The sequence below is a fragment of the Hibiscus syriacus genome, unplaced genomic scaffold (genome assembly GCF_006381635.1).
Source record: "Hibiscus syriacus cultivar Baekdansim isolate YM2019G1 unplaced genomic scaffold, ASM638163v2 tig00112540_pilon, whole genome shotgun sequence".
Lineage (NCBI taxonomy): Eukaryota > Viridiplantae > Streptophyta > Magnoliopsida > Malvales > Malvaceae > Hibiscus > Hibiscus syriacus.
Genome location: NW_024063362.1, coordinates 410001 through 434736, shown reverse-complemented (window position 1 = coordinate 434736; position 24736 = coordinate 410001). Strand labels below are relative to the sequence as shown.

Sequence of the window (24736 nt, the reverse complement as noted above, 5' to 3'; positions counted from 1 at the left end):
GAGGGAGAGATAACAGAGGCTTGGGATTTCTTTCTGACCAATCTACGTCAATATGTCGTTCGTGAAGATGGAGTTTGCTTGATATCCGATAGAGGAACGGGTATTTTGGCGGCAATTGAACGACCAGGAAGTCGTTGGATACCTCCGTATGTATATCCGACATTTTGTATCCGTCATATTGGCAAGAATAATATCGACCAATTTCATAACGCACACATTCGTAGCGAGATAGTCAGCATGGGTAAGTTTTATTTTCAATATTTGTGCATTTTTTACATGGTTTTTTAATTGCGGTTTAACACATTATATTATGAAACAGGATACGAACTACGTCGATCAAATTTTGACAAGAGATTGGAGAATTTGAAGGTATTTTACGATGATCAGCGTGTTTGGAAGTGGGCTTCAAAAATATTGCAGGAAAAATGGTCACAAGCATTCGATGAAGGTCGGAGATATAGACATATGACCACAAACCTTGCTGAGGCCATTAATTCGGTACTAAAAGGTACACGCCATCTCCCAATTATGAGTGTGATGAAAGAGACGTACTTTAGATTGGCTAAAGTTTGGTCGGACAAAGGCAAAGAAATAGAGAGTCTTATAAATAGAGGTAAAACTTGGGCTCCTACAGTGGTGGAATCAATGGAAGCAAATGAGCGATTGACAACATCAATGGTTGTTCATAATTTCGACCGATTTGGTCATACTTTTGTCGTGTCGTGCATACGCCGTAACATCGGAGGAGAAGACCAAACATTTAGAGTTGATTTACGACAGAAATGGTGTGATTGTGGTCGTTTTCAGGCATGAAAATATCCATGTGCTCATGCAGTCGATGCATGTATGTATGCTGGTGTAAGCGCATACACTTATGTTGATGAGTTCTTTCACCTACGTAGGATATTAAATGTCTACAACTATGCGTTCAGACAGATACCGAATGAATCATATTGGCCCAGAAAAGATCATGACGAATGGCTGCCAAATCCAATGCTTCGCAGAAGTCCAAAGGGTCGACCTGAGTCCACTCGTATTCATACCAGTATGGATTTCCATGCTAGAGAGAGAGGTCATGCAAAGAGATACGGATTATGTAGGGGTGAAGGCCATTCAAAAAACAATTGTCCTAATTTACCAAGATATAGGCCTCATCATTAGTAATGATATATGTATTTCTATGAATTTCTATGTATTTATAAGATTTAGTAATGATTAGTAATGATGAAATTATTATTAATATTTAATGATTTGATAGTAATGATTTAATAATGATTAGTAATAATGAAATTATTATTAATATTTAATGATTTGATATTAATGATTTAGTAATGATTAGTAATAATGAAATTATTATTAATTTTTAATGATTTGATAGTAATAATTAGTAATAATGAAATTATTATTAATTTTTAATGATTTGATAGTAATGATTAGTAATAATAAAATTATTATTAATATTTAATGATTTGATAGTAATGATTTAGTAATGATTAGTAATAATGAAATTATTATTAATTTTTAATGATTTGATAGTAATGATTTAGTAATGATTAGTAATAATGAAATTATTATTAATATTTAATGATTTGATATTAATGATTTAATAATGATTAGTAATAATGAAATTATTATTAATTTTTAATGATTTGATAGTAATGATTAGTAATAATGAAATTATTATTAATTTTTAATGATTTGATAGTAATATTAGTAATAATGAAATTATTATTAATTTTTAATGATTTGATAGTAATGATTAGTAATAATGAAATTATTATTAATTTTTAATGATTTGATAGTAATGATTAGTAATAATGAAATTATTATTAATATTTAATGATTTGATATTAATGATTTAGTAATGATTAGTAATAATGAAATTATTATTAATTTTTAATGATTTGATAGTAATGATTAGTAATGATTAGTAATAATAATTTATTATTAATATTTAATGATTTGATATTAATGATTTAATAATGATTTGATAGTAATGATTTATGACTTGAACAATGAACAATGTTTGGTTCAATTAACCATATTTTCGTTACATAACTAGTAATGAAATTATAATAATGATTTGATACTAAAAATCATTATAAATATGTCGAATTTGTTAAGGTTTGAAAAAACTAGTCTAATGTCAATATTAAATTTGTAACAAATAACAAACTAGTTTACAATTGTTGCCGATGTCGGGGTGTTGTTGAATGATAATGTTGGGGCGGACGTCTGATGCGTTGTGGCCGTTGCGGTTGCTCAGGAGTATGGTACCCATCCTCCTCATTCGTTGGGGGCATTTGAACTGACATGTGTTCAAAGTCATACGTCGACGAAAACATGGGAGAGTAGATGGATGCATCAGGCTGCACAAACTCTGATATGTATGCATCGCCGAACGGTTGTGGTGCGCTATTATCCACATCGGTCATTTCCGCTTCAGGTTGTTGAGATGAACTCCCACTCCCACTTGGTAGAGAGTATTCATCTTTACCAAATCTTTTCTTAAACCTCAAAAATTGTCGCCTCTCTACAATTGTTGTCAAGAATGGCTTTCCATTATCCAAAAAATAAGCAAGGTAAGCCGAAGTCTCAAAATTAAAGTCGTCGTCTTGAATGTCGTCAAGAGTTGGCATGAATGAAGCCCTATTATTCCAAGCATTAATGTAGGTTGCATGCTTCTCAACCCAATTACCATTTTCTTTACGACGACCATCAAATCTGTGTAGCTGGTCATGCGTCTCAACCTAATTCACCTGACGATGACCATCTAAGATTTGGAGGAGGTCATGATCCCATGGACTCCGCGGAATAGGTTGGTGGAAGTGGAATTGCCTCAACACTCTATCCTCAAATTGGATCTCAACAAACACAAAATTGATCAATGGTGTAACAGCACACCAATATTGAAACCCATCTAAAATATCGTGCGGTATCAACGCAAGTATTTCTTCATTCATGTATGGTCTCCAATAAAACTGTAAAATTACAAAAACAATAAAATTTATTTAAATCAAATAATATAGTTAATTTAAATAATAATTAAAAATAACAGATTATACATACCTCATTTTTGCCTTAATGTCGATCTTCAGCCTGAACTATTTAATGTTGTTGTGCACCAACCGTGCCTTCAATTTTATGCCTCCATCTGTATATCAATCAAAACAAAAATATGGTCATTTTTATTTTTTATAATTAATATTTTATATTAAAATAGAGAATTCATATTACCTTCCGGCAAGCGGAAAGTCAACCGCAGTCCGACTAATCAGTGTCAGAAACGGAAGTCTATGCCAAGCCCATGACTGTAGAAGCAACAAACATCCACCGATTTATGATGTATTATTATCATTCACGACTAATGACGCCTTGCACATCTCACGATACAAGAACGCCAATATCGTCGATCCCCAGCTATATTGCCTACTATTCTCAAAATTTCTTAAAAAAAGAAGATATTGAGTGTGAACATAACTACCGGATTTATCCGGCATTAAAATACCCCCAATCAACTGTAATATATATGATCGTGTTGCATATATAATTTTGTGCTCCGTACTATTTGGTTGAAGCTGAAATTCATTCTTCAACCATGACAACCTCACACGCCACCCTTAACACTCTGGTGGTACGGGCGTTTTCCCAAGAAACAAGCTACAAAGTTGTACCACATTATTAAACTCATGTGACATTACCACTGGCATCCCATTTGTTTGGACCCCGAGTTGCAATGCCACATCCTCCAGAGTTATCGTACATTCGCCACACGGAAAATGAAACGTGTGCGTTTCTGGTCTCCAACGCTCAATCAAGGCACTGATCAAACCTGGGACCAACTTGTAATCTCGCACAAATGTTACCTACCAAAATCCAGCCTCCTGCAAGTTTTCTTCTATCAATCTGTGTGGCTTGGGCACTTTATGTAGCCGAAGACGAAGGACTCGCTGCTCGTTCTCCTGCAATTAAATATTTCAAAAAATTTATCACAATCATAAAATAATATTCAAATATTTATTAATTATAATTCATTAAACAAATATTTTATTCATCATTATTCCCAAATGACTTGAAATATGTTCATTGTCAAGCCTCAACAGTGGAATTTGGTCAGCCATTTGGATGAATCTGTAAAAAAATTAAACAACAATATTTAAAAAATCATTTAATATAATCTAATATAAACTAACTAACTAATTTACAACACTAAACTTTAATATAATAAACTAATAAACTAATAAACTAACAAACTAAACTTTTTAAAATATAAGTTAAACGTAAACGCTAAACCCTTAAACAACTAATAAAATATTCTTTTATATAACTAAAACTAATAAACTATTTTTTTCATTATAATATACTACTAATAAACTTACTAACTAATTTTTTATATAATATAAATTCAACAAACAAATATAACTTAACTATTTAACTACCACAAACTAATTAAATAATTTTTTTATATAACTAACGATTAACAAAACAAACTAATTAATTATTTTTTAACTATATAACTATCAAACATACTAATTAAATAATTTTTTATTTATGTATAATATAACTTAAACTAACAATCATATAACCCTAAATTAACAAACTAATTAACTGATTTTTTTACCATAAACCCTAAACTAACAAACTAAACATTTATAATAATAAACTAATTTAAATAAAAAAAATTACCTCACAAGAGCCTTATCTCCCTTTCTTCTTCTTCCTTTCCTTTCTCCCTTTCTTTCTTTCTCGACTGCAATTTCTTCTCCCTTTCTTCTGCTGCAATCTCTTCTCCCTTTCTTTCTTTTATGTTCTCACGATAATGCACACCCCATATATATAATTGTTTGCACCAATTATTTCACCAATAATGTCACCGGCTGCCTCAATTATTTCACCAATAATACGTTTGCATGGAAGCAGCTGATTTCACGCTGCAATGGTTCAATAATTGAACCAATAATTCACGGCTTCACATGCATGCATTGCTGCATGAAGCAGGTGATTTCACGAGCAGGAGAGGAGCATGGGAGCAGAGGGGCACGTGAAGCTTGGTCGCCGGGATTGCTTGGCGACCTACAAGGTCGCTGGGAGTGCATGGAGACCTTGTAGGTTGCTGGGAGTGCTTGGCAACCTTGTAGGGGTGTTGGGGAATGCATGGCGACCTGTTGGGGACGTGCATGTGCCATGCAAACGTCCCCTGCACTACTCGCTTTTGGACTAAGCAATATACTTTTGATAGAATGTCGCATGGCCTTCGTGGCGACCAACAATGGCGCATAGCCTACATGGCGACCAACAATGGTGCACAGCCTGCATGGCGACCTAAATAGGTCGTTTGGACCACCTGGCGACCAACACAATTACTGTAGCAATCACCCCATTTCAGCAATTAATTCTTCGAGAGCAATATCTTGTGAATTTTTTTTTCCAATACATTATTGCGTGAGTTTTGCCTAGTGAAATTGAACAAAATGGACTATAATAAAAAGCTTTACTCGGATGGTTTGATGAATTTGGGTTTTATCTATCAATGGCTTGTTCCTTGTTATGATGGATTGGATCACGAGCAAAGAAGTAATAATTCAAGGTAGGGGTTGCTTAATGCATCGGTGTCAATTGCAAAAGTAGACTCTTTTCCATGGTTTTCAGAACCGTACCGGTTAGCGAACCGGCCATGCTACCAGTTCACTGGTTCAACCGGTCGAACCGGTTCGACCGGTCGGAAGAACCGGACGACGTCATAATTATTTAAAAAATTAAATAAAAATACCAAAAATATTTAATAAAAAATAATTTTTTATATCACAAGTTATATTCAAAGCTAGTCATAACATATATAAATTAAAAGCCATAAAATCAAGTGAAACAAAATGATTCAAATTAACTACAACATAATATTTAAGGTAAAACATATTAAATAATAAATATAATTATATAATTATAATTAAAAAATAAATTTGGGGCTAAAAAATCATAATAAAATGATATTGTTTGGTTTAATTTTTTTAAAAAACAATCCCACATGGCTAAGAAACATAGAAGAGCATCCCAAAAGTCTAAAGAGTAAAAATATGAGAACAAAACAATCTCACATTGCTAAGAAACATAGAAGAGCATCACAACTAACTTCTATAAATAATAGAGGTAATTGGCATTCAAAATCATGGAGCCTTTTGGTGAGCATTGAGTGAACTATTCTTTCACTTCAATCAAGCTCGAATTTTAGGCTTCAATTGAGCTTCTAAATTTTTTTTATTTCAAGCCTTTTTGAGTTCAAGTTTCAATATTATATTTCAAGTTCGAGTTGAACTTGATAATTTTTAACTTGTGAGTTTGAGTGGAGTTGAGCTTACTTTTAAAGTTTTCAAGTTCGAGTCGAGCTCAACAATACTCGAGTTCGACTTGGCTTGTTTAACAAACGACATTTGATTTATTTTTTTTAAAAAAACAAAATTTTCGGTTTTTTTTTCCGATTTTCAACCGGTTCGGTTCGAACAGTTCAGCGGTTCTGGCCGGTTCACTAGTAGCGGTTCAATCGGTTTAGATTAAACCGGACTAGGTAACGGTTCCCGGTTGAACCGGTCGGTCCGGTTTTCAAAACAGAGCTCTTTTCCAATGTCTATGTTTCTCTCTAGAGAGGCTTAAATTTAACTTCCATCACGTTATTTTTTTTTGTGTGAAATAAAGGTAAAAACTAGCACTTAGATCTCTACTTCCAGATTAGAAGCAGTAGACTCCTCTTGTAGTAAAGTAATAACCTCCAGCGGTGGACTGTAGAATATCATATAGGCAGCTCCTCTTCCAGCAGCAATCGTCGCCAACTTGTCAGCTACTTTATTCGCCTCCCGATTTATATGACTCAAAGTAACATTTCATTCTTGGTTTAATAATTCAAAAACTTGGTATAAAAGAGATAAAAACGAAATAGCATCCAAATAACCTCCAAGCTATCGGCTTCCACCATGATTTTCTGTTCTCCAAGATTCCATACATGAGAGAGACCTTCATATATACCCCATAGCTATGCTTCAACAATAGAGCATATTCCTATCACCTTAGAGAAGCCAAAAAGCCAATCTCCATTCAAGGATCGGAGAACGCCCCCACATATAGCAACTCCATTTCCCGTTTTACGGGAACCATCAGTATTAATCTTGCACCAATTTGGAGGAGGCGGGGGCCAAAGAACGGTCTTATTAAACAACCGATGGAAAGATTGGCTCCTCGACATAGAGAAATCAAGTGCACGGTTAGCTTCGAAACAAAGATGTTTGCCTTGTTCTCAAACAGACTCCTGTTCAATATAATCCGTATAAAAAACTCTCTTATTACGATTCTTCCATATCAGCCAAAGGATCGAACCAAATAATAAATCCCAATCATGTTCATCGCGTGCATAAAATCCCAGAGAGACGATATTAATTTGCAACCAACTCCTTATGTCTCGTGATAGAAAATCATGTAACTTACCAGCTTTAACTAGCGAATACCAGACGCCCATGACCGAATAGCAATGGCGAAAGAGATGATTTGTTGTTTCCCCCGGCTGCCCGCAAACTCCATAATAGTTTCTCGTAGTTAAATGTCGTCGTACTCGTTCCGTATTAGTTAGAAGCCTATAGTTAGCTAATAACCACAAGAAAATTTTAATCCTTTGTAATCCACGATACTTCAAAATCACTTCCCATACCTTGTGCGGATTGACGTTCAAGCGTTCATGCCTCATATCGTAAGTAGACTTAACCGTGAAGCACCGGTTAGTATTCCACTTCCACCCCAACATATCTTGTTTCCTACATTGCCATGGGGGCATCTTTATTACTAGCCTCTGTGAAATATTATTCGGTAATATATGAGTGATTAACTCCCGCCAAAAGTCCACACAACGACCATCACCGATATTCCAAACCAAACTTTGTCGCACATCACTCCACACTTGAGAAATTGTTTTCCATACATGTGAACTGCCCTTACGCTCGATGGAATCGGGTATACCACTCTACCATTTATATTTGGAGCGTAACACTTTAGACCATAACTTTTCAGCATTAACTACCAAATTAAATGCTAGTTTAATGAGGATAGCGTCATTTTGATCGGTTAGTTTCTTCATGCCAAAAACTCCCTTGCTTGTAGGTTTGCAAATATTCTCCCAATGTACAAGGGATATTCCACCTCTAGCCTCAGTACGACCCCAAATAAAACCCCAGATTAATTTTTCTATTTCTTCACAAATCCCATTCGGGAGCTTTGTGGACTGCATTGAATAATAAGGGATAGTCGATAATACCGTTTTTCCAAGGTAATTCTCCCGGCCAAAGATAATGTTTTTGCCTTCCATCCTGCAAGCTTATCACGAACTCTCGAAACGATGTAACTAAACGAAGCTCTCATAATTCAAGAGTGAAGAAAGGGTACTCCAAGATATTTCCCCAAATATTGGACTTTCTGGAAACCAAACTGTGAGCTAATGGAATTCCTCAAACCCGAATCCACATTCTTTGAATAAAAGATAATAGTTTTATGGATGTTGATTTTCTGGCATGAGGAACCTACAGAAAAGATCCAATAAACTCTGAATTACATAGCATTATTCAATAGAAACCTCAGCAAAGAGTACCAAATCGTTCGCAAAGAATAAATGAGATAGGTCAGGTCCATTACGACACATGCGAAAAGGTTTCCAGTGCCCATTATTAATAGTTATAGAAATCGCATGCGCTAGCCTCTCCATGCACATCACAAACAAATATGGTGATAAAGGGTCACCTTTTCGTAATCTTCTAGTTGGCTTAAAAGCTTCAGACATAGTATCATTCCAAAGTACCTGAGTCGAGACTGAAGTTACACATTTCATGATAAGTGTCCGAAGATTCTCCGGGATATGCTCTTAGTGCATCTTCAATAAATGACCATTCAAGGTGATCATAAGCTTTTTCAAGGTCTATTTTGATCGACATAAAACCAACCTTACCTTTCTTCAATCTCATGGTGTGAACAACCTCTTGTGCGATAATAATGTTATTAATAATTGACCTGTCTGGGACAAAGCTTGTTTGAGTTTCTGATATCCATTGATTCATCAGAGGTTTCAGCCGGTTGACAATAATCTTTGTAACAATCTTGTATATCACAAAGCACAAACTAATAGGTCGAAATTACCTAAATGACTCTAGTGCTTGCACTTTTGGAATTAGCACCAATAGTGTTCGATTAATTTTCATCATCAATAACTCCTTCTGCAAAAATACTCTGAATCATTTGACACACACTGTAACTTCATGTATCTCAGTTCCGCTAATAGAAGAACGCATGGAGCCCATCCACTCCAGGAGCCTTTAAAGGACTCATACTAAATACCACTTCACGAATCTCTTCATTAAATAACAGTCGTGCGAGGTTATTCAACTGAGAATCAGAGATTGTAAGAAAACATCCCTGAATCGGGTACCCATAGCCATCTACGATACTACTTATGAATAAATCCTTGTAAAAGTTAACCTCCATCGAGCAAAGAGCTTCCTGATCCGACATCCAACTACCATTCGGTGATTTAAGAGCCCCAATGTGATTATGTCTACGTCTCTGCATCGTGCACGCATGGAAATATTTTGAATTTTTGTCCCCATGAAGTACCCATTGGTTCCTCGACTTTTGTAGCCACAAACTTTTCTCCTGTTGTAAAGCCTCTTCAAGTTCATATTTTAATTTGTATTGCAACTCCACCAATCTCCGAGAACAACAAGTAATGAGTGCTTTATCTATACCTCATAGTTGTTCCATTAATTCTCTTTTTTTCCTCCCTATATGACCAAACACTTTAAATTCCAATCACTCACTTTAGTTTAGAAAGAATTTACATTGACATTCTCTCCATCCGGGACAATAAAATCTTTAGATGCTGAACTCCTCGCCTTCACCGCATGCGGTAATGCTTCCTCCCTTCTGTTCTCATGTGGGAATGAGGAACTCTCTTCATGCAACGTTACCTTATCAAGTTGTGCACTAAGGTTAGCATTTCTCATCCAATCTGTTACCATTGCCGATAAAAATCTAAAGTCCTTATTTTTCCTCATTTTGAGTCCTTTGTTCTTCTCCCCCACATCTCTTCCAGTCACCTTACCACGAACCCTTCTACTTGCAAGGCTATTCTGACTATCTTCTGAGATAGTAACTGCCAAATGACTTCCACCCGCTGTAACTTTTCTATTTTTCTTAACTTGAGGGATCACCCCGTCCTCTATTGCTATCACATTAGTCTGTTACAATGCTCGACTATCCCCAGAATCTTCATTTATATTTGAATTTTTCAGCCTGCTATTCCCGACCTCTTTGAACCAATAACTGTTGTACCTTTTCCTTTCTCTTGATTCCCCATCCGAGGAGTGTATACTGAACCATTTCTCTTGCTGATTTCTGTCTCTGGTACTATCAGAGGTGATGTATGATTCACATCAGGATTGTTCTCGATATCATTCAAAATAGCAAAACGAGAACCTCACACATCATCGCTACTGACTTTAAGATGCAAATCATGATTTTTCCTAGTGCGCCTTCTACGAGTCTCCGCTATCATCCATGGACCAAATCCAGCTTCCTCTCCATCGAACGCTTTATCCATAATTACACTTGGATCATTCGCTACTTCTCCCTTGCTTGTATTGCCTTCTGCATGGCCACAATTTTCCTTCGAATACCTATACACTCCTCAATGAAAACATATTTGTTGCAAACCTTCATACTCAATTTTTTTCCAGAAGCCATCAATCTTAATGCAGGGAATTAATGGCTTATTTAGATTCACCAATACCGCCAAGTGAGCGAATCGACCTCTTTCCCCCGAATTCATGCTATAATCAATCTTCACAACCTGACCAATAATCATAGTGATATGACGAAAAATCATTTTAGAATAATATCTATAAGGAAGACCCGTTATGACGCCAGACAGAATAGTGATTATCCTGTAGGCTAGTTCCGACAGACGATTCACAAGAGAAAATTCGCCCAAAAACCAGAGAAAAAAAGTCTCTAGGGTTTAATAAAATATTATAAAATCAAACAATGCCAAAAAGCAGTCCACAAGCCGGACTGTTATAGCAAAAAAATCGTCTTTATTCGAATTTTGCCAAAAATAGCAAAATCCCGAAAATCACTCTAAATTGAAATTCGAAATAAAATAAGCAATCTCCCAAAACTCCGGCCTAAATCGGATTTAAATTGACTTCCTAATTAACAATCGAAATATTACCATAAATAGTAAAAAATAACTAAATCTAGTGATTCGGAGGGGAAAACGGCAGAATTTGAGGTTGAAAAAAAGGCCACATGGATACTCCATGTGGAGAGCGTGCGCGTCAAAAAGAGCTTTCCGGATTGGGGTCTTATGCGCGATTCTGACACCTGTAGCCAAAGTTATGGCCAAAAAAACTGAAACATACTCAAACGACCCCAATGAGGAACATGTCACAATCAATTCCCGCCTTTGCGCTGATCTGCCAACTCATGGTATCTCAGCGCCATCAACGTGCAATCTGACAGCTCAGCATCATCTGTCTCGGATCCCCCTGCATCAGTCACCCCGGGTTGGAAAGAACTCGTCCTCGAGTTCAGAGTAGTGTCATCAGGATCCACAAAACAATGACTCAGGTGCTTCACATTAAAGACATCAGAAGTCTTCAAGTGACTGGGAAGTCGCAACCTGTAAGCATTATCATTGATCTTCTGCACGACCTCACAAGGTCCAATCTTCCGATCCTTAAGCTTATTATACTCACCAACAGGAAAACGATCACGAGTTAATACAGCCCAAACAAAATCACCAACATCAAAAAGTACCTGACGACGATGATTGTCGACCCGAGTCTTGTACTTGGTATTGCTCTCATGAATGGTCTGTTTCACCTGCTCATGGATACCCCGAAGATACTTTGCCATCTCATCTGCTTTAGGACTGAAGCGTCCTATACGTGGAATAGGGGCTAAGTCCAACACCCGGATGGGTTCTGACCATAGACAATCTCAAATGGGCTTAAACCTGTGGTTCTGTTTTTTGATCTGTTGTAGGCAAATTCTGCCTGAGGCAATGCCAAATCCCACTGCTTCGGCTTCGTTCCTGCCAAACACCTTAAAAGGTTTCCCAAACTTCGGTTCACCACCTCAGTCTGGCCATCCGTCTGGGGGTGGTAGGCGCTACTGAAATTCAACTGCGTTCCCAGTTTCCCCCACAGGCTCTTCCAGAAATGACTGATGAACTTAGTATCACGATCTGAAGTGATGGATCGAGGAACACCATGTAAACGCACAATCTCCTTGAAATAGAGATGGGCAATCCGGTCAGCATCCATAGTCTTTCTGCAAGCTACAAAATGAGCCATCTTGGAAAACCTGTCAACCACAACAAAGATAGAATCAGCGGCCCTTTGGGTGCGGGTAAGCCTAGTACAAAATCCATGCTGACATCGAACCAAGGAGCTTCAGGAACAGGTAAGGGAGTGTACAATCCCGCATTGGTGAGAACTCCCTTAGACCGCTGGCACACATAACAACGGTCCACATAATGGGCCACATCACTAGTCAACTTGGGCCAATAAAATTCAGAAGAGATAAGGGCCAATGTCTTATCTCGGCCAAAGTGTCCCTCATTATGGAGTTCACTTATAATTTGCTGCCTCAATGAACAATCTGGAATGCACAATTGTAATCCACGAAACAGATACCCATTATGCAAAACAAAATCATGACGGTGACCCTCAGTTACCTCCTGAAATATCCTTCCAAAGGAAGGATCAGCTGCATACATATCTGTGAACGTCTCAAATCCTGCAACTTTAGTACTCATGGTGGTGAGAAGTAAGGTACGACGGCTCAGGGCATCTGCGACGCGGTTCAAACTCCCTGCTTGGTGCCTCAGCGTAAAAGTGAATTCTTGCAAGTATGCTACCCACTTGGCATGACGTCTACTCAGCTTGTGTTGGCCATTGATGTACTTCAAGGCCTCATGATCGGTAAACAGAATAAACTCCTTCTGTACTAGGTAGTGACGCCAATGCTTCAGGGACTGAACTATGGCATAGAACTCCAGATCATAAGTGGAATAATTTTTCTTTGATCCCGATAGCTTCTCACTGAAAAAAGCAACCGGACGACCTGCCTGACTCAGAACACCACCAATGCCAACGCCAGATGCATCACAATTTACCTCGAACACTTTGTCAAAATCTGGAAGTGCCAAAACTGGAGCCTCGGTCATCTTCTGCTTGACCAGTTGAAAACTGGCCTCTGCCTCCTCAGACCACTGGAAATCACGCCCCTTGAGGCACTCTGTGATAGGGGCGATCAGTACTGAAATTTCTAATGAATCGATGGTAAAAAGACGCCAAGCCATGGAAACTTCGGATGTCATGTAAGGTTCTTGGTCTGGGCCACTCCAAGACTGCATCTATCTTTGACTGATCTGCATGAACACCATCAGTAGACACAACAAAACCAAGAAAAGTCACAGAAGTAGTGAAGAAAGAACACTTCTTTTGATTGACAAACAAGCACTCCGTTTTCAGCATCTCAAAAACAGCACGGAGGTGATCGAAGTGTGAAGTCCATGTCGGACTATAAACGAGGATATCATCGAAGTAAACTACAACAAATTTCCCCATAAAAGGCCGCAAGACCTGATGCATAAATCTCATGAATGTACTGGGCGCATTGGATAACCCAAAAGGCATGACCATCCACTCATACAACCCTTGTGGCATTTTAAACGCCGTCTTCCACTCATCTCCAGGCCTTATTCTGATTTGGTGGTAACCGCTCTTAAGGTCAATTTTTGAGAAGATCTTAGAACCAGATAGTTGATCCAACATATCATCTAGACGGGGAATTGGAAACTGGTACTTCACTGTAATTCTGTTGATCGCTCGGCTGTCAACACACATACGCCAAGAACCATCTTTCTTTGGCACTAACAGAGCAGGGACTGCGCATGGGCTCATACTCTCTCGGATATAGCCCCTCTCCAACAACTCTTCCACCTGTCGCTGCAACTCTTCGGCCTCCTTGGGACTGAGGCGATATGCTGGTCGATTTGGCAAACTTGACCCAGGAACAAGGTCAATTTGATGCTGAATATCCCTCATAGGTGGTAGTCCAGGAGGAAGATCCTCTGGCATCAAGTTAGAGAATTCTGCTAGCAGCCGCTGTACCTCTACTGGTAAATCTGTATCCATGTCTACTGCATTGTTCTCGCAAGGTAGCAAGGCATAGACCACGCCGCCATGCTCAATCTCATCTAAAAACTTGGACATAGAAAGCAGATTAGTATTATGGGTTACTGGGGTAGGAGTAAGTCCTTCCCGCCGGGGTGCCAACACAATCTTTTTTCCCTTGATGCTAAGGGAATATGTATTCTTCCCTCCATCATGAATGACACTGCGATCATACTGCCAAGGTCGACCCAACAATATATGACACGCATCCATAGACACAACATCACACCAGGCATTATCAAAATATTTTCTACCAATTGAAAAAGACACGAGGCATCGCCTATCAACTGTTACCTCACTGTCTTTATTTAGCCATGACAACTTGTATGGCTTAGGATGACGGTCCGTCTTCAACTGCAATTTCTGGACAACCTCCTCGGACACTACATTTTCACAACTGCCGCTGTCAATGATCATTTTGCAGACTTTATCTGCAACTGTGCAAGTCGTGTGGAAAACATTGGTTCTCAACCAATCGTCCCCTGAATCGCCCTTGGGGGTAAGTAGACTCTTGCGAACGACCAGAGTCTCATGACCATCTCCATACAGCACATCATCAGTCTCATCATCGTCATACACGGGTTCGCCAATCTCCTCAGTCTCGTCTTCCACGTTTTCCTCAATCAACAAATTTTTGCCCTTTTGACTAGCAGGCTTCCTGCAATCAGTCGCCCTATGCCCTTGTTCACCACAATGAAAACATGTAATAGTAGGGTTAGAATTACCCTGCGGTGGCTGCTGAGTAGGACGGGACTCTTGAGGGCGAACTGGTCGACTGTTGTGATCGCTCCTGATCACTGGTCTCCTGTTTTGCTGTTTTTCAACAGCAAGTGCACGCTGGTATGCTTCCGAAACACTCCACAATGAATGAAGGCTGAGGACATCTTGCAAGGGCTGGCGTAAACCCCCCAAATATCGCGCCACCATCTGCTCCTCCGTCTCAGATAAATCGTTCCGGGCGACCAATTGGTAAAACTCCTCCGTGTAATCATCGACTGATCGCGCGCCCTGCCTCAACGCATGAAGTCGCTGAAATAAGGTTTGCGTGTAGCCGAAGGGAAGGAAGTGACCCTTCATCTTCTTTTTCATCTTCTCCCAATCAGTGATCTTGGCTTTGCCCTGTCTTTCTCGTGAACGTCGTAACTGTTCCCACCACGCAGATGCTCTGCCCTTGAGTTTGATGGCGATCAGTTTCACTTTCACACGATCGGGGACTTCCTTATATTCAAAAATACGCTCCACTTCATTAATCCAATCCACGAATCCCTCGGCCTGTAATGTACCAGAAAACTCAGGAAGATCGACCCGAAAACCGAGGTCTCCATGACGCTCCTCCCGACCACGGTGCTCCCAGAATCCTGCGCCCCGGAATCCTGCGCGATTGTGATATGGGTTTTCGAAAGTGGAATTGGTATCGTGATCAGAGGCCTCACGATCCTCGAAATCCTGCGCCGCCAGGCGCTGGGTTAATTCTGCGACTTGCCTCTGCAAATCCGCAATCATCACATCCTGAACGCTGCGATCATGGCGTTGGGCTTCCTCATTCGGAACCTGCTCACGACGACCACGACCACAACCTCCAGCCATTGAAACTGGTGAAATTTCCCAAGAAGATGTTGAAGCTCTGACACCAACTAACGCCAGACAGAATAGTGATTATCCTGTAGGCTAGTTCCGACAGACGATTCACAAGAGAAAATTCGCCCAAAAACCAGAGAAAAAAAGTCTCTAGGGTTTAATAAAATATTATAAAATCAAACAATGCCAAAAAGCAGTCCACAAGCCGGACTGTTATAGCAAAAAAATCGTCTTTATTCGAATTTTGCCAAAAATAGCAAAATCCCGAAAATCACTCTAAATTGAAATTCGAAATAAAATAAGCAATCTCCCAAAAATCCGGCCTAAATCGGATTTAAATTGACTTCCTAATTAACAATCGAAATATTACCATAAATAGTAAAAAATAACTAAATCTAGTGATTCGGAGGGGAAAACGGCAGAATTTGAGGTTGAAAAAAAGGCCACATGGAGCATAGCTCCATGTGAAGAGCGTGCGCGTCGAAAAGAGCTTTCCGGATTGGGGTCTTATGCGCGATTCTGACACCTGTAGCCAAAGTTATGGCCAAAAGACTGAAACATACTCAAAACGACCCCAATGAGGAACATGTCACAATCAATTCCCGCCTTTGCGCTGATCTGCCAACTCATGGTATCTCAGCGCCATCAACGTGCAATCTGACAGCTCAGCATCATCTGTCTCGGATCCCCCTGCATCACGTTAATTGCACCCAGACAATGACATGCGATGGATGCTTTTCCATTGTGGAGAACGTACGACTCCATGGTTGGACCGTGAGATAGCTTCCAAATATCGTCCATGGCCCTTCTATCAAAACATGAATATAGTCCTATTCACTCTCAAATTTCACTAGAAAATAGTCATTCTCTAAATCAATAATCTGGTATTGTCCTTGAAGTTTCCATAAGACTCCAATACGGTTCAACAAAGTTTTATAGCCAATGTCACGTCCAATTGAACTATCACAGATCATCGCATACTATAGTCAATTATGTTATACACTTGATCAGCAAATTGGATCACTGGTACGGACCATTGTTGTCCACGATACACTCACCATCGAGAACCACCACCTCATTCATGGCCTGAAGTGAAACTACGTCCTCCGTTCGCTTTGATTGTCCCGTGACCGCACTGGCGTAGGACAACTTTTCCTGCTTCCCAGCATCCTCTCCAACGTTGACCATATTCATCTGTGCCTCCATCCCCTCCTGGTCTCCATATGATCATCTTCATTCTCCTTATTTCTCACTTTCTTTTTCACACGTTGATCTTCATCTGGGAAAGGGGAACCGGGTCTTTCCAGTTGTGGAGAACTCAAAACTTCAGGCCCAGTGAAAATTACAACAGCGTTGCCATCGTTCGGGGGGTACCGGAGCTACAAAAGTAGGTGGTGGTTGATTCTCACCATTACGTAAGGGAGAGTTAGGGTTGACTTTAGGGTTTTCCATTCTTTAGTTCTCTACCGTCTTAGTTATTTCTTCTTTTCATCTTTTAACTTCCATCACGTTATTAATATAACACTAATAAGATCTGTTGATAACAAATTCGGAAAGTGACCATGTGGAACATCTATCTGGTTGAAGATTAGGACCTCCGAGAGTTGAAATGAATGTGATGCAAGCTGCTTAGCTCTTTGTTTACAATAGCTTTTTATAGCCACCAAGTTCATGGGACAAGCGTAGAGTACATAGAGATAACCCACGAATCCAAAATCATGTAGGTCCTTATGTGTCTCTAAACGGGGTATGTAACATCCTTCTCCTCAGCACGAAAACCATTGGAAATCCCTACATATGAAAAGCGTAGCAAGAATGAGAGTTTATATCAGAGATCTTCTCACAATGGCGGACAACCATCATCCTGGTTCCCCTTTGACAAGTGCTTTTTTGGAAGTTTTGTGTGAATCATTTAGCGCCTTTGTTTATGAAATGTACTAAGTTCCCATTTTGTTTGTGATATTAGGTATGGTTATGTTTACAATAAAAATTAAAGCGACTCATAGAATGGAGATTGTCAAGGTCTAGATAAAATCAGATTTAGGGTAAAAAAGTTTCTCATCCGACTTGGGATTATTAGTAAAATTTCTCTAATTATTATAATTCCCTCTATTCTTTCAATTATCACTCTATTTTTACCAAATAAACATAAAGGAAAATTATGTCAAATTGGGCGTGAACAAGATTTACACCAAAATTCGGGGTAGGACAGAGTCAGTTTAAAGCTTACCATTTTGGGTCAAGGTTGGGGAGCCACCCCCATAATATATATTTCAAAAAGAATGTTATCAATACGAATTAAAATTGAAAACAAAAACATGATGGAATTGCTGCATGAAGTGTTATTTTTACCAAATACCACAGTACCAGAGATAGGAAGTAAAGTTGGTGAACCTAACACAACAGGTTTACCAAAACCATGCAATACTAATGTTTCATAACCCTTTAGTTCACAAGGTATTACAATAACTCGTATTTCTACATGCATAAGTCCATAACCATTAATACTTAAACCATCCGTAACTACACATCGCCCCACTCCAGCTCACTATATGCAAGGAATACTATATACTCCAATCGACTCAGAGTTCATACCAGTCTCTACTAATTTTTATATATAATAAAAGTTCATACCACGTGTTTGTTCTATTCTTTCATGATTGTTTAGGTCCTAGGGTTTTCTGGAAATTATCAAGGTACAAAATTGGGCTGGGAATGGGATATTGCATCACATTATATAATTCTTCCGAGCAGCAACTGTTCCTACTATCTGCTTGCACAAATACAACATTTTATGAATCATTCATTGATTTCTTTCGCCACGAAAGCAAGACAACAAGTTACAAAGGTATTCAAACACAAAACAAATGTCATCAGGTTACAGTATGCAAATTCTAACATTTATTTGTGTAAATAAGCAATCATAAAAGCTATGACCTCGAAGGTTTGAGTCATGCTGTACACTAACAGAACTGCTTACCACCTATGGCACCTTAATTGCACTAAAACTTTTTAATAGCTTAAGTAATACATCAAATTATAAATAAGGAGACTAAATTAGATGCATATAAAGGATATAACAGCTAAAACTTAGCGCATATAAATAGAGCTAGGGCAACTTACCTCCTAGCACGCAAATCAAAACATTCCATGATTGCTTCTTCCAGCATTAATATCTACAAATAGTTAGACCTTGTAATGGAAAAACAGGAGAATACTTGATCTAAACAACTTGAAACGAAATATTTGCCATCAGTAGTGTTCCCCGAAATCCTCCTTTAGCATTTTCAACATTCATTTTCTGGTCAGAATGCTCATTTGTACGCCACAAAAGGATCAGCAAACAATGTTGATTCATTAATTTAACACTTAGGTAATGAAGCCTAGAAGGGAAGTACATATGTGTGCTTGTGCATGTATATATAAACTACTCATATGTTACTTATTATATATATTGAAGTGCTTCTGTTATAAAGGATTGGGTAATTGCGAACTACGGATGTTTTAGCAATGGGGGGTGGGTTTGGGACATTCAATGAAGAAGGAATTTGATGGAGAGTGAGTTTGCTTTATGGTATGAACTGATTCTTCTGCTGGACAGAGTTCGTCTTGATTCGGAGATGGATGATTGCTACACTTGGAAGGGTAACGGGGAGGGTCTTTATTCGGTTAAATCTTGTACTAATTTATTCTCTAGCTTTTCCACTCCGGAATTACGCTGGTCTAAGCTTGTTTGGGCTGGTTTAATGCCTTCAAAAGTAGAGGTGTTTCTTTGGTAGGTTCTCTACCAAAAGTTGGCTGTAAAAACTACCTTATTAAGTCGAGGTGTTCGAGGTATCGAGGATTCTATGTGCTCCGTTTGTGGATTGGATACAGAGTCGGTGAGCCACTTGTTTTTTGCTTGCAATGTTGTTTGGGGGATTTGAGTGAGGTTTCTTCAAATGTGGAATTTATAGTTTGTTTTACCCAATACTCCCATAAGTTTTCTGTTTAATTTTCTGGTTGGATTTAGTTCCGGATTCAAAAATTTGGAAATTTGTGCAGGGTGCTGTTTTGTGGACAGTGTGGAAATGCAGAAATGATATTGTGTTCGAGAATGGTAGGTTGGATATAGTTAATCTTTTTTTATGGTTAGGTAAGGGTGGCTTCTTGGTTCTTGGCTAAGTATTCAAATATTTCTATCCCTCTCGACTGCCTAGTGAGAGACTTAACTTTGGTTGATCTGTATCGTCCTCCTTCGAGGTCTGTATTGTCCTCCTTCGAGGTCTGTATTGACTAAGTCTCAATGGTGTCCCATCCCTTCAAGGTTCTTTAAACTTAATATTGATGGGGCTGTTAATTTTGACTGGAGATACAGTGGTATTGGTGGTGTGCTCAGGGATGTTAATAGTAAGAGGTTGAAGTTTTTCTCAAGATCGACTGGACTAGGCCCCCCGATCTTAGCTGAGTTAAAAGCAATTCATGCTGGGTTAGATTTGTTTTTGAAATCGACGTGGAGGGATAAAGGGAGTCTAATTCTAGAGAGTGATTCCTACAATGCGCTGAAATGGATTTCCAATCCGGAGTCATGCTCGGATCTTTATGTTAATTTGGTTAGAGTAATTGCTAAGTTAGTTATGAGTTCAATGTTATTACTAGGCTTGTAAACAAATGTATTAATGGAGTTCAAGGTTTTGTGTTTTTGATTGTATTTGGTGGTTGTATTTGGGGTTGGTTTAATGGGGTTTTCTGTTTTATTTTATGTACTGAACTGGTTGTATCTTTTTGTTTAGAAATAAATCTTCGGGCACTCTTTTCCTCCTTCCTATGATCATTAAGTTTTTAGGAGCTTGATGGTTATGAAAGAGTTTTTTCAATGAGGCCCTATTCCTATAAAAAATATGTAAAGTAAAATCTTTGAAGATAGAGTTATAGTAGAAATAACTGAAATTATAACTCGATACATAGGTTTTTTTAGAAATATTAATGAAAAAGAGTGAACAATAAATAATTAAAAATTTGTTTTGAAAAATTAACTTACTAACATAATCTTATAAATATCTATTACTTGCTTTATGATTTTATTTTATGTATTTCCCCTTATTGAGTTGGTGTCACATAACTTGCGACTTCAAACTCAGCCAGGGAATTAATAATAAGTATTGGTAATAACTATACTCCATGCAAAATGGCATGTGAAGTTGAAATTACTAGTATACCATAATCAATAAAATGCTGACATGGAATATGGTCAGAATCACATACAATGTTTAATGTCAAAACAATGTAACCTACCACTAGTGAGTGTGTTTTGATTGGGCCGGGGACTAGAATCCAACTACTGCCTAGGAGAATATATAGCAAGTCATATATATATATATATATTGCATGAAGGTGTAGATGCTTTGAATGTTCATCTTGAAAAGGTTGACACTTAAATAATAGGAAAAGGCTTGTTTTTTTCAAGTATTATGTGATCAAATATATGGCAATAGATAAAGATTTCATCTTTTCTATTTTCTCATGAGCTAGATGATTGAATATATCTTTGAATGCTTGATTTTATTTGCAAATCACTTTGTGGCAGAGATATGATCCTGATCCAGCAGCAAAGGCTACTGCTGCAACTGTCCTTGCATCTAAGTTGGGTGCAGATTCAGGTCTCAAATTCTATGTTGAAGACGAATCTAAGCCTAATGTCCTAGGTGGTAAGAGCAACGATGTTGAGGTAGTGCCATCAAGTGGACTTCGAAAAAGAAAGCAGATCAGACCCCACAGTACGGCATGCACTCCTTTGGTTCATTCTGATGATAAATCAACACCTCATTCTCATGCAGGGAATGAGGTTCCTTGGGCATCTGAGCAAGGTCAAGTAATTGTTAATCATCAGCCTCCACAGGGACCTGTTCAGGATGGGGGATGGCTTGCTCGTTTAGCGGCCTTGCTTGTGGGGGAAGATCCAACACAATTATATGCACTTATATGTTGCAATTGCCGCATGCACAACGTTTAGTGGTGTTTCGTTTTTCTGTTATATTACAATCACTGATTCAACACAATTGCACGCATTTAAACTGCAGAGTCCTAGTGCTCTTCCAGAGCCGTATTGAACTTCTAACTGTATTTCTTTTTGGGTGTTTGTTCAGGACTTGCCAGGAAGGAGGATTTCCCGTATATAACGTATTCCTGATCACACTGTCGTGCCCTGAATAATCCAAAACAGCCGGTGAAGCAAATTTGTAGATGTAGCTCCCTCCCGATTAACCTCTTGAACCCAAAAGGAGCTGACGATGCAGTAGGAAATTCCTGTGATAACATGGATGAGGGTGCACTCACAAATTACGGCCTTGTGAGGACTAGTTCCGAGATTGAGGAAGTGGCCCAAAAATTACTGTCGGGGGCTCCGGCTGGATAAAGTGCATACCCACATGGGGCAATGAAATTTATTAAGGTGTTCTATCTCTTTTGATCTCATTTTTGGCCTGTAGGTAATGCATAGGAACTTTTGATCTCTGGTTTCTTTGCAGTGGTTTTTGTTCTTGTTTTGTTTGACAAAAACATTGAGATGTCTTACTAGGAACTTATGAATAATACACATGTAGATATAGATAATTGATATGATTAATTATTTACTTGGGTGCTTCAAACTCCCTTGAAGGTCCCGGTTTGATCTATCTTGAGTCTCATGTATTCCCCTAAATTTTTTAATTAATAAGATGATGACAAGTATTGATTTAATTTTTTACCAATAAAATGGTAATATATATCATCTTGTGGGAGAATATTAATCTATTTACGTATGAACATATTAACGATTGATAATCGAATTAAAAGTTTTTTCTGAAAATGATTTTAATGAATTTTTAATTTCAACCATCAAGGGGCGAGCATCTTAATGACCATAATTGTAATTTATCCATTTTCTATTATACCATCAACCAAGAAAAAAAAGAATAAACTTTAGACAGGTTTAGATGACAGGTGGATGCACAGATAGCGCATAAAATAAAATTGTGGCCTGTGGGAAGGAATCGGTCCAGCTGGTGTGGGCATCGAAGCTTATAACATCATTTCTCCTCGAGGCTTCACCCCATGAACCTTTTTTTCTCCCTTTCACGTGTATTATCAGCCTTACCATTGGCCAGTTAAAAGGTCGATGCAAATTTTAAACAAGTAGCTTTCTTCATAACCAAAAAAGGCTTCCTTTTCATCACAGGCTCCTTGAACTTGTGGTTTAGCCTCACCCCACCGTCCCTGTTAACATCTATAATATAACTAATCCCCGAGTGAAAATAAATGAACAAAAAAGAAAGAAAAAATCGCTAGTAAATTAACTCAACGATATTGAACATCCTTCTTCCAAATCCAACCGAGGGGGCATCATGAACGGCTACAAGTCCGATATCGGCCATGGAGGCGACAACACCGACAATTTCAAACAACCCTTGCTACTCCAACCATCGTATGGAAGATCAACGTCGTTGCTGTGCGACGAGTTGCGCAGCTTCAGAATAAGCCTCCGGTGGTGGGCACTAGATCACTCCACATGGATAGGCAAATTCGTATCCTATCTAACGTTTGCCATCCTCGCCGTTTTCGTCCCTATCGTTAGCTCCCTCCCGGTCTGGTTCCAGGTCCCATCCTTTGTATTTCCAATGGAAGCCACCGCCTTCCACCTTCTGGTTCAATTCCCCGAGTCGGCGTTGGCGTTCTTGGGATTCTCCACCTTAACCTGCTTCTTCAGAAAATACGGTTTGAGGCAGCTCTTGTTTCTCGACGCCCTGCAAGAAGATACGACGTTCGTGAGACGCGGGTACACGTGGAAGCTGGACAAGGCGTTCCGTTTCCTGGCGTTCATACTCCTACCGTCTTCCTTCGTTGAAATCGTTCATAAGGTCATTTTCTTCTCCACCGTGAAGATATCGTTGCCTTATGTAAGCGCGGGCTTCCCGTTGAACTCCATCGCGTTCGTTTTGGTGTTGGGGTCTTGGGTTTACCGGACGGGCGTGTTCCTCCTCGTGTGCGTGCTGTTCCGGTTGACTTGCGAGTTGCAGATACTGAGATTCGAAGGGCTCCATAAGATGTTTGAGGGGTGTGGGTCTGATGGTGGTGAAATATTTCAGGAGCATGTAAGGATCAGGAAGCAGTTATCGGTCACCAGTCATAGGTATCGCTTCTTCATTATTGCGTCCATAGTTGTCATCACTGCCAGCCAGTTCGCAGCTTTGTTTATGGTTTTGGCTTCGAAATCGGATAAAAATTTCTTCAATTCTGGTGATCTCCTGGTAAGTAGGTTAACTTGCACTACGTGTTACAACTTTGGTGAAACTATCGTTTAAGTCCATTTACGTTGGTAAAAATATCATGCATGTCCCTACCTTTACTGCAAACTGCATCTTAGTCCCTATATATTTTTAAAGAGAAACAGATGTGGTGGTGTAGGTATGTTCAACGGTTCAGCTGAGCGGTTTCTTCTTGTGCTTTTCGGGTGCGGCGAGAATCACACATAGAGCCCAAGGAATGGCAGCGGTTGCTAGCAGATGGCATATGAACATGACATGCGCAATGACAGGAGCCGAGCAAGGGAAAAAAATCGACGACGACTTCCCACCTAAATCTAACTGCAATGAAAACGACTCCGATGACTCGTCGGATATGTTCATCAGCTTTCCCGATCAACATCCATCCAACCTTCAAGCCAGGCATGCTTTAGGTCAGTAACTGACATATACCAGTTCCAAGTACATATCTATGCCAATATGCCATTGTCATAATTGGATGATGTGCATGCAGTGTCGTATTTGGCGTATAACAACAAGGGGATCACGCTGTTTGGATATGCTCTGGATCGAGGATTGCTTCACACTCTCTTTGCATTCGAGTTCTCCCTGGTGATGTGGATTCTCAGTAAGGTT

General features: G+C 38.9%; 1 protein-coding gene across 1 annotated transcript in view; it reads left to right on the top strand.

Moving 5' to 3' along the window:
• The first annotated feature begins 23168 nt into the window (after positions 1 to 23168).
• Positions 23169 to 24736, top strand: part of LOC120181856 — a 1673-nt gene continuing 105 nt past the window's right edge. Inside the window, exons 1-3 of the mRNA XM_039186902.1 lie at positions 23169 to 24106; positions 24264 to 24534; positions 24615 to 24736. The exon at positions 24615 to 24736 is cut by the window's right edge and continues 105 nt beyond it. Of these exons, the coding sequence (XP_039042833.1) occupies positions 23204 to 24106; positions 24264 to 24534; positions 24615 to 24736 (1296 nt within the window). The 5' untranslated portion in view covers positions 23169 to 23203. The remainder of the gene's footprint in view (positions 24107 to 24263; positions 24535 to 24614) is intronic.